Source organism: Schistosoma mansoni, chromosome 1 (assembly GCF_000237925.1).
Source record: "Schistosoma mansoni strain Puerto Rico chromosome 1, complete genome".
In the NCBI taxonomy this organism is placed as follows: domain Eukaryota; kingdom Metazoa; phylum Platyhelminthes; class Trematoda; order Strigeidida; family Schistosomatidae; genus Schistosoma; species Schistosoma mansoni.
In genome coordinates, this window is record NC_031495.1 from 26823429 (window position 1) to 26834060 (window position 10632).

The 10632-nt window shown below is 37.2% G+C and overlaps 2 protein-coding genes across 2 annotated transcripts; one reads left to right on the forward strand and one right to left on the reverse strand.

Moving 5' to 3' along the window:
* Positions 1 to 3239: 3239 nt before the first annotated feature.
* Positions 3240 to 4092, reverse strand: Smp_104120 (hypothetical protein; the record flags this gene model as incomplete). Its single annotated transcript, XM_018793878.1, has 3 exons — positions 3240 to 3336; positions 3373 to 3545; positions 4024 to 4092. 3 exons carry the CDS (start codon positions 4090 to 4092, stop codon positions 3240 to 3242), a joined length of 339 nt encoding a protein of 112 aa, XP_018648346.1.
* Positions 4093 to 8550: 4458 nt separating this feature from the next.
* On the forward strand, positions 8551 to 9828 carry Smp_104110 (putative rho GTPase). The gene is made up of 4 exons (XM_018793879.1): positions 8551 to 8945; positions 8979 to 9128; positions 9165 to 9339; positions 9373 to 9828. The coding sequence occupies exons 1-4, from the start codon at positions 8787 to 8789 to the stop codon at positions 9465 to 9467; spliced, it is 579 nt and encodes a 192-aa protein (XP_018648347.1). The 5' UTR covers positions 8551 to 8786; the 3' UTR covers positions 9468 to 9828.
* Positions 9829 to 10632: the final 804 nt, after the last annotated feature.

Consider the following 10632-nt stretch of genomic DNA (forward strand, 5'->3'; position numbering starts at 1 on the left):
CAGAAAAGAATTTTCTTTATAGGTTACCAATATTCTGAATATCAAATAACTTCTAGAGGTTAGTTAACTCACTAAGTAATGCATTTATGAATTTTGATATTCGGTCGGAAACGTAAAAAAGTTCTCAAATAAGTAATTAGTTATTAATGAATATACATTTTGGAAAGCAGCATATGCTATTCAAGAAAGCTACTAAAGATTCAACAATCTAAAATTACACTTAATCAGTACCATTACATCAAATGAATCTTTATAACTGATTGACTATATTATTTGACTCATATTACTACTTTTTCGGTATGAAGTAGTATAATTCATTTTATAAAATTCAACAGTCTCAAATGTGTAATAATGATAACAATGTTGTATAAGATGTTGCAAATCTCTCTAAATATAGTTTACCTACAGATCCACTTGTATGATGCCTAACATTTTATATTTTCTTTAATGCTACTATATGACCGACGATCTAATAGCTTTGATTTATGACCTAAATTCGGACAGAAGTAACTCCTACAAAAGGCTACTTGAAAATTCTTAGCTAGGTTATAAATGCACAAACCCCAAATGGTCAAACCTAAAGACTTTCCTCTTATTTCTTTTCACCCTGCAAGTTAAATGAGAATGAAACTTATAATATTGAATTAATTAACTGATAGCGCTACAAAGTTTCTGTTCATGCAAGACAAATTATCGATTTTACCGAAACTGATAGATTAACTGCTGCCTAAATGCAAATAACCAACTATAAATTATTAATGAATAAAATCTGATAGAAGCTTTCGGAGTCTATTAAAGCCAATTAGTTAGGTGGATAAACTAACATAATAAAGAACTTATCCGATATTTTTATTGTCAATTTTAGCTGGATGTAGGAATGCTTTACCAACTAAGAAACCTAAAAAATACCTATTCTCACGTATCTCCAAAAAGCCAGTATATCATACTAGTAAATAATGAACTCCTCAACTCCAATGACAATAACAAAGTAATAAACACAAATACGTGAATTTTTATCTAAGCAATAAAAACATGTCATACAGATTGAAGTGAATTCATTTTATTTTAACGGCATTAGGAGTTTAAAAAACAAACTCAGCTTAAAAAACGTTTATTTTGACACATTATTCTATATTACATCATGAAAATTCCCCACATCCAAAAATGTGATAAAAAATGATCACGTTTCTTTTTAAAGGATCCACAATTACATAAGCGAACGTATTCAAATGTTCTTCGCTCGAAGGAAACACCATGTTATTTTGTTCATCCTTTAAAGAAATACGAATAACAAGTGGGAACAAGCGGAATGTTAGTAAACAACAGGAATGAAACCCTATTAAAAATGCTACTGCTGTCATACATATCAGTGAATAGTACATGTACTTAAGTACAAAATTATTCAGGTTAAGACGTTTCCGACTGATTATTCATGATTTCAGACTGAAGTCGAACATGTAGCTCACAGCAGATCATCTTGTTTAAGCTTCAAAAACATTTGTGATTAAACAAAGAACTTCAGTTAACAATCGCCACACATAATCAGTGAATTAATCGGATCGCTTTTCATCACATAATCCATGTTTATGATAGATAATATTTCGTTCTCAAAAACGTTAAACTTTAAACAACCGTATTCGTTTCAAGTAACAACCAGATAGCAAACACATTAGACGAAACGTTACAAAAAAGATAAGATATTCAAGCAACATAATAAAACAAATCAAAAAATTACAAACTAAACAAGCAAAACTGATGGATATAAATCCAAAAGCATCAACAGGTACTTGTAGATCTATAATACTATCTTTTCCGTTCCTAGTTACCAAAGGAGGGCCAAATGCTCAAGTTACTTTCCAGCATAAAATATTCGCCCTGAGCACTCAGAATATTTAAACATAGACTCAAGGAACTGCCCTTGTGATTACGTAAAGGTATAAATTAAAAAATGATTACAAATAGAAAGTGGCCCGAATCTCCTTCCTGTATCTTGTGAGTTACAGGCATTCTTAATTGTGTTCCTCACATACAAATTCTCTCATTGTAGAGAATTGCCTTATCATGTTCAATCTGTAAATTTAAAAATAATGATAAAACTGATTTCATCAGTATCAGAAATTTCTAAAATTTTTGTCATCCTATTTTAGAGCATCTATATAGTCAGAAAAATTGTAGGTATTTACAAACTTTACGAATAATCACAAAATTGTTACTTAATTGTAATCACAACAGTGTACCGTTGATGTTCGGTCTCTACCTATTGCATGAATTCAAAACAGTAAACTTAAACTAAAAAAGACTTGTGATGAAATTTTACATGATATTTAAGTCCTAACGTAACCATAACGAACTAACACAACAAATTTTAGTAGGTTAATGTGATATGTTGAGAACGGCATGCGAGTTATCTACAAAGTACGTATGATGCGTTTACCATGTAATTTTGTGTTGCATGGCTATTGCATCAACATTTTATGCGCAAAGTCTATACGATCGGGACCTACAAGTTCAAAACTGAGCTATAGTTTTATTCAACTGTGAAAAAGGTTGGATGATGTGAAGGAAAATCAACCATAATGATACAGTTGTATTTAGGATCTAATTTTTTATAAACCCTTAGATAAATTAACGCTTTACATCTTACATCTTCTTATGTACTTTCAAACTAGATCTTTTATGCTACGATGTTTGTTGTGGTTAAAAATAAAACTATTTTCTCCTCCTCACTTTATAAAATTTCTTTTTTACTATGTTGAAAACGCAGTTTGACAGTCTGGTCAAAGACAACACTCGTCTCAGGTCCCATATTGATGATTACTAGCTGAATGCTATATACGCACATTTCGTCGTAGTGGTTTTAACTGTAGCTGAAGAATTTATTGCATGTTAGGACTATCACGAAAACAAAAGCTAGCGTTTGTAAATTCCATCTGCTCGTCCCCTTAATATATGATGCCGTGAGTAGTGAAAAGTTACGCAATAATTCGCAGATTTTAAAGATGTTAAGATCTGGATAAGAGTAAACTTACTTTCAAACAACAACATCTTGATGTGCGCAATTAAAAAATACCCGAAAAGAAAGTATTACTGACTCATAAATTTCAGTAAAATACATATGCGACGAGGACAAAAACTTATATAAATGCACTGAAAACACTCTTGACTGTCTTTTTTAAGTCATGATGTTAGTCGTGTAAAAGTAACTTAATCAACGTCAACTGAGCGCTCAAAGGCATATTTTAAAAAATTAAGCCTGGTAATTCACTTACATACACTCGAACTTCGTAAACATAGGAGACAATTTCAATTGCTTTTGAATCAGGATTCTTCTGAACACTGAAACCAAAGTATTACAATTACATAGCAATATACCATATTAGATCACGATAGATTTTGCGTACGGTATCAATGTATGGCTTAATCTCATCTTCTTGCTGACATATTTCACCTCCAATACAAATGTGTTTGAACAAGCGAAAAAGAAACTCTTCTCTCTCTTTTTCGGTAAAAATAGAGTAACTATCTGAATCTTCAAGTAACAAACACTGTAAGTTGATAAAAACAACTGGTACTTGCCTCTCTTAATTTATCAGAAATAAGGATTGATTCGAAAACATCGTCCAACCTTGTCTTAATTTTTCCGCACTCATGTGTCACACTTGAAAGTTTTCGAAATGCATCCAAGTTAGTGAGCGTACATCTTACGCTGTTAATTTTAACAATACTAGGCAAAATATTCATGTATTTATAATGGAGAATTGAAGGGTCATGTGAAACTACTTACGTTTTAGTATAGGGGATAGTGAGTGCATTTTGTACGGAAGGTGAATCAAAAAAACCCTAATTAATTTTTCTTTGGAACTAATTTATCTTTTACGTACTGTGAAAAATGAATCTGCTTTGTATGGTACAAACATGTGGTCAAAAGTGAATGTAGCAACGTTCAACCTGCCTTTCATAGACCTAAAATAGGACGACGTTTATCAATGTGACAATTTACCATTTGATAAAGTATTCATTTACTTGCTTATCGGATAGAAACGGATATTCTCTACCAGGTATAATGAGGAAACCTTCATTCGCTTGCTCCATTGACAACAAATGTTTATATTTCTGGCACGTTCGCAAAAATAGTTATTGACGAGTTTAAACAAATTACGCGAATAACAGTAGGCTAGGTGAAAGAAACCTCCGCATAAAGAACTTATGTGTCAAGTTGTAACTGGCATACAGTGACCTCAAGTAATTGGTCAGGTGTTTGAGACAAGTAACAAATATATGGCCATATTAGTAAATTAGTATGATGTACTGATCTCAATCCTGTGGAATCCAAAATCAGGCCGTCATCAGGTATAAAGGAATCAATAATTCATACAAACACCACATACAAATCAGTCTGTACGTTTCAATTTAGTATCTATCGGCTTGATATTACTGAGAAAGCAAGTATAACAGGCCTTATCGATAGCTTTGGTCCAGTTATAGTACGTTGTGTCCACTGATCAACAATGATCAAGAGTGTTGTTTCATATATCCATCTCAGTATATCTGTTGCTCAAAATTGATTCCACTCATAATCTTGTTGTCAGGGGCAGGCAAAATTTTATTGACATTCCATTATAGTGTAGTGACCGGCCAGTCTCGATAAGAACACGATTGGAATAACAGAAACAATTATTATTATTGCAACCAATTGTACCAGAGATTGTTTTACTGTATTTGTTTAACTGTATCCGTTTCACTTCTTGTTCCGCTCTCCGCCTTGTTTGTTTCGAGCTTGCTCATGCACTGCTTATTCGCTTGTACTCTTTGGCACGTCTCGGTATTATTTCGATACCACGAGATCGCCAATAAATATACTTGATCTGGACTAGTAAAGCCTTCTGATTTACGGGCTATCAAGGGAACCAAGTCGTTTTTGGACGCGTAATCGAATAGTAGTGGTGATCATAGTCCGTCCACGACTCGACACTCACTACAAACTGGTGAGCCGTATTTAGAACACGCACAACATCTGGTGAACCACAACTGGTAACCCAATTCATCGAGCACAGTTCAAACTTGGCCATTTTTCCAACCCAGATCAATTCGGTGAGTCTGTTTATCTATCCACTTCTGTTGCATATATTCGTATTGATATTTTCAATATATAATATTTTGGCAACTTACTATGGTGGATAACGATAAGAATAGTATAAGTATAATAGACTCCGAGGTACAGGCTATTAATTTTCGACCGGTTCCTTTCATCCCTCATGATCCAGAAGTCTGGTTCGCGGCACTGGAATCTCAATTTGAGATCCGCCGCATAACCAATCAAAGGCAAAAGTACGCCTATGCTTTGGAATCATTGCCCGGGGATCACCTAACCACTGTTCGTGAGGTTGTCCTCAATCCGAACGTTCCGAACGTTTACGACCGTCTTAAGGATGCCATCCTTCGACATTTCCTCCCATCAAGAGAGGAACGATTGAGGACTCTATTAGCACGTCACCCTATGGGTGATGCTAAGCCGAGCCACCACCTCACGCGCCTGCAATCCCTTGCAGGAAACTCGACAACCGACTCCGAAATAGTCAAAGAGTTATGGCTCGAGGCATTACCAGCTAGTATCCAACCAACTCTTACGGTCCTGCTCGAGGACACCCCACTGAACAAGGTGGTCCTCATAGCAGACAAAATTCTAGCACGTGCTAGTGCCAAAGACAACTATATTGTTGCCTCTACTTCCCGTTCAAACATGGATTTCGATGCTAGACGACCTTCGGCTCATGGGGATAGGGACAGATGTATCCATACTCGTCTCAGTTTCCGAGACCGCTCAAATGTGCCAGCCTCCTACGTCCCCCGACCCAGGTCACGATCTCGAAAAGCCGTAACGACTCGCCCCAAGCGGGCATCTTCCAAGCCACGCCAGAAGGCGGTTTCGGAAGCGAGTTCGAGTTGGTGCTGGTTTCACCTTGCTTTCGGGGCCGGTGCCCGTCATTGTCGAGCTCCCTGCTCATACAAGGCGGGAACTTCCCGAGCCGGTGAGTAAATACGGCCGTACTCACCGGCCCTTCACCTCAGTTTGACCGTTTATTTTACGTGCACGATTATCGCACTAACGCTAGGTACCTAGTGGATACAGGTGCCCAAGTTTCTGTCGTACCTATCAGTAACAGTAAGTCTCAAGCTACGATGCTTCGACTACGCGCTGCGGATGACTCAGTCATTCCTAACTATGGTACACGACAACTTACGGTCAATCTGAGCAAACAGCCCTACGAAGGCCCTTTTCACGTGATTTCCCGTCGCGAAAAGACCTTCAAGGTTGATCGACATGGCCGCGTCAAAGTAGTTAGCATTGATCGTCTCATGCCAGCACACGTCGATGACAGTGCCCTACCTGATAAGCCGAGACCCAATGCTAGACCCATCAAAGCTCCTAGCAGGATCGCTACATCTACTTCGGATCCCACGCTAGATGCACCTGAGACCTCATTCTCACGTCCCAGTCAACAGCACGTGTCATCTGCCCCGTCTACGGACGAGACTTCCGTCTCACGTCCAGACCAGCAGACCACACCGCCCTTGACTGCGGATGAGATTGCAGGCTCACGGGGTTCGAACGAGACTACCGTCTCACGTTCTGGTCGCCGAGTACGCTTACCCGTACGCTTTCGCGACTAACCTCATAACCAACTGCGGATACAGTATAGGACCCTAACCCTATACTACACGAATGCTACACTTTTCTCTTTTTCTTTCATTTTTTTTCATTACTCCGAGCCTACGCCTTCGACCATCGCTGTTCCGGTATCGTCGACTTCAGTAAACTTTGGCGAAAGCTGGCCTGATCACCCACGCTCTAGTCAACGCACTCAGTCGACCTCTCTGGCTCCAAATACGTATGGTATACATTTGGTCCCGAACATGGTTATCCTGGTCGCATCTGGTTCCTTGGCTCAATCTGGTTTCGTCCTACGTCTGCAGCGTTTCTGGTCCGGACCTCTACGAACGCAAACTTCAGATTCTGGATACAAACCACTCTGGTGTAGCATGCTAATCCAAGCAATCAATACAGTACATTCCTTCTGGTACCGTCCTACGTCAAAGACTTTTGGTGGCAACTCGAGGATCAACGATCACTTCCTGTTCTGCCAACGCCTTCGTCCTACAATGGCACGTTTCGCGATCAGTCCCACGAACGAAACCGCTACGTATCGAAAGAGTAGACCCTTTCTAGCGGGGGGCTCCTGTAGTGACCGGCCAGTCTCGATAAGAACACGATTGGAATAACAGAAACAATTATTATTATTGCAACCAATTGTACCAGAGATTGTTTTACTGTATTTGTTTAACTGTATCCGTTTCACTTCTTGTTCCGCTCTCCGCCTTGTTTGTTTCGAGCTTGCTCATGCACTGCTTATTCGCTTGTACTCTTTGGCACGTCTCGGTATTATTTCGATACCACGAGATCGCCAATAAATATACTTGATCTGGACTAGTAAAGCCTTCTGATTTACGGGCTATCAAGGGAACCAAGTCGTTTTTGGACGCGTAATCGAATAGTAGTGGTGATCATAGTCCGTCCACGACTCGACATCCACTACAATAGAAAGAACTATCTGTCTGTATCCAGGACTTTCGTTGCTTCCTCCCGATAACATGTACTTAAGTCACACAGGTTACAGGTTTTCGGGAGAGTCAGGCTCCGTAACCCATCAGTCATTAAGAAATAGCTTTGGGAATTTTTAAACCACTTACAACATAACTAGATGTATTTAGTTAGGCCAGAATTACCTGGCAAGAGAGCTGACAACCTTGCTGAGTGCTATGTACACTTACGGGACCCTCGTTTGGAATTTTGAGTTTGAGAAGTATGTCATAGTAGAGACTCAAGGTGTTTTGTTGTCCAATAAGTGTTATTGTGAATATTGTGATTCAAATGTGTTCAGATATATTTGTTTAACCTAAGGCTATAATTTGAACAGTGAATATTCTGGTCTCACAATGTTTTGTCACGGAATCTCACAAGTTTCGCCCTGGAACGGAAACTTTTTGTGAATGTATTTAAATACAGATCGTGGATGCGGTCGGCTGTCATTGATGGTATTGATTAATAACACGATTGTTTCATTATATTTCAGTCCACTAGTTCAGCGATCATTGCTTGTCCCTGAGAGGACTGTTCGCCTGCAAGAAGTATTGGATAACCATACAGAGTGTGGAATGAACGAAAAATGTTAATTTAATTATAACCATTCCACACGATTTCCAGCACTTCTGAAGATCAAGTTTTGGCCTTACACTACATAGGTTCATTGATAGTAAGATTATTCGGTCTTCCAAACACATCTAAGTAAAATGTCTCTGGGCAAACCTACAACTCAATGAAAATTTCAGAAATTTACTGTTAAACATGATTGATCCATATTGAGCAAAACGATTCGATCGAGTAGCATATGTGAAAAAAGCCCTAATAACGTTTACTCTGGTTTTAATTTCTTAGCAAAAAGCCTTGATTGTTTTACTCGTTTAATATTTCACCTTCAAACCAAAAAGCCTCGTTGCTTTATTCAAATAAGCTTCCTTCATCATCAAATGATCTAAGTCATTTGGATCACCTTTTATGCAACACTAAACCTCGCCAGCCTTTGTCAATGCCTAAAGTCAACACTTTTAGTCCTCTCACTGATTTTGACAGTGAATTCGCTTGTTGATCATAACTTTTGTCTTGACATTTTAATAAAACCAAAATTAAAAGTGTGAATAATACATTTTAACGGCTAATAGCATCATTTATGGCATCGGTCATTCGAAAAAAACTTGTTGTTGTCGGAGATGGTGCGTGCGGAAAAACGTGTCTTCTAACCGTTTTTTGCAAAGGAGAATTCCCTAGTTTATATGTTCCGACGATTTTCGAAAGTTTTGTTTCAGAGATGCAGATTAATAATAAGCGTGTAAATAATTTGTTAACAAACTAATTGAAACAGGTTGAACTTAATTTGTGGGATACAGCCGGGCAAGAAGATTATGACCGATTACGTCCACTTTCTTATCCTGACACAAATGTCGTCGTGCTTTGTTTCAGTGTAGACAATCCTGACAGTTTGGACAATATCAGCACGAAGTGGATGCCTGAAGTATTAAAGCTTAGAATTTTACTCTACTATACCTAGATCAGGAATTTTTTGCCAAATATCCCTGTAATACTTGTTGCAAACAAAAAAGATTTAAGAAATGATCAAACAACAAAAAGAGAACTTCAAAGGATGAAACAAAAACCTGTGACAGAATCCGAGGGAAGGAGCGTGGCGAAAAATATAGGTGCACAGGCATATATTGAATGTTCAGGTAACTTTATTTGCTGTGATGCATCTTTTGCAGCTAAGCAAAAAGAAGGCGTCAATGATGTATTTGAAACTGCTGCTAGAATAGCTACAGATTTCAAAACAAAAAAACGCACGTGCACAATTACATGATATTGAATCTTATTCGCAATAATAAACAGCATAGATATTCATCGTTGTCTTATCTCTTACACTTCGTTTTACATTCACCGGCTAATAATTATTACTTCTTGAAGAACTTATGTTCATGTGTTTTATGTGTAACGATGCAACTCAAACATGTGAATAAACTTTTCCAGTCAAAATAACTAAATTTTGTGCTTTCTGGCAGTGCTAAAACATTCTTTCGTTGATATTTCCTCAGTCATGTGCATGCTTTTATTGATGTACACCTAAATATCCACCCATATGTTTGAAAACTTTAATGTACAAATTCTTGCTTGGCTTTTGTAGCTCATTGTCATTGACAGAGATTCATCAAAGTAATTTAAGAGTAGAGTCTTCAAGATTTACCGTGTTGCATTTCTTCGATAGATCATTTATTATAATAACATATGTACATATCGTTAACACAAACTTCACTTTTATTTAACTTTTTGATGGGGATGGTTTTTTAAGTCTTAAATGAATAATTCTTTGTTCAATGAGGGCTGAAAGCTATTTTTATGTTTAGTGAGTGGGAAACGTTGTACAATGTTCTTTCAGTCGTAATACCATTTATCCAAATAATAATTTTGAGCATAGTTAAACAAATTATTAAAGGCAAAAACCATATGTACAACTAGGTCATAAGTTAGAGTGATATAGCAAGTTAATCAGGATTAAAATTACTACTGTTTTTTACAGCATCATTTAATGATGTAATGACTGGCCGTATAACAGCTGTTGATCCTTACGGAATTACAAATGGTAGTTTGGAAGTAAATTATAATTAATATAGATGTTTGCATAATGTGAGCTAGTTCAGGATACCCTACTGCAGCAAGGTAACTAAATGAAAGCATAAAAGGAAACAGAAAGAAAGTTTAAATAATTGTAGTGGCAAAGTCGATGAGAAATACTAGATATAGAGGGTATGGTTTGATAAAACAGACCAGAAAAGTGTGTGCTGATGAACATTAAAACCAAAAATCTGGAAGAAAACTAAAGAATAGACCTAACTGCTTTGGTGTGGTTAATTTTGAGATATGTCATCATCATCTCGTGAATGAATGTGGTAATCGCATGAAACTCAAGTCAGTTTGAAATTTGGTGTGTTGAATTAAACGACTGTTTATTATGTAAAAATTCAAGGGAT

Bases quoted from the DNA above. Each gene is read 5' to 3' on its own strand.
- Smp_104110 (XM_018793879.1), top strand. From the start codon at position 8,787: ATGGCATCGGTCATTCGAAAAAAACTTGTTGTTGTCGGAGATGGTGCG. The intron at 8,946-8,978 runs GTAAATAATTTG...TAATTGAAACAG, and splicing joins TGCAGATTAATAATAAGCGT to GTTGAACTTAATTTGTGGGA. The intron at 9,129-9,164 runs GTATTAAAGCTT...TACTATACCTAG, and splicing joins GCACGAAGTGGATGCCTGAA to ATCAGGAATTTTTTGCCAAA.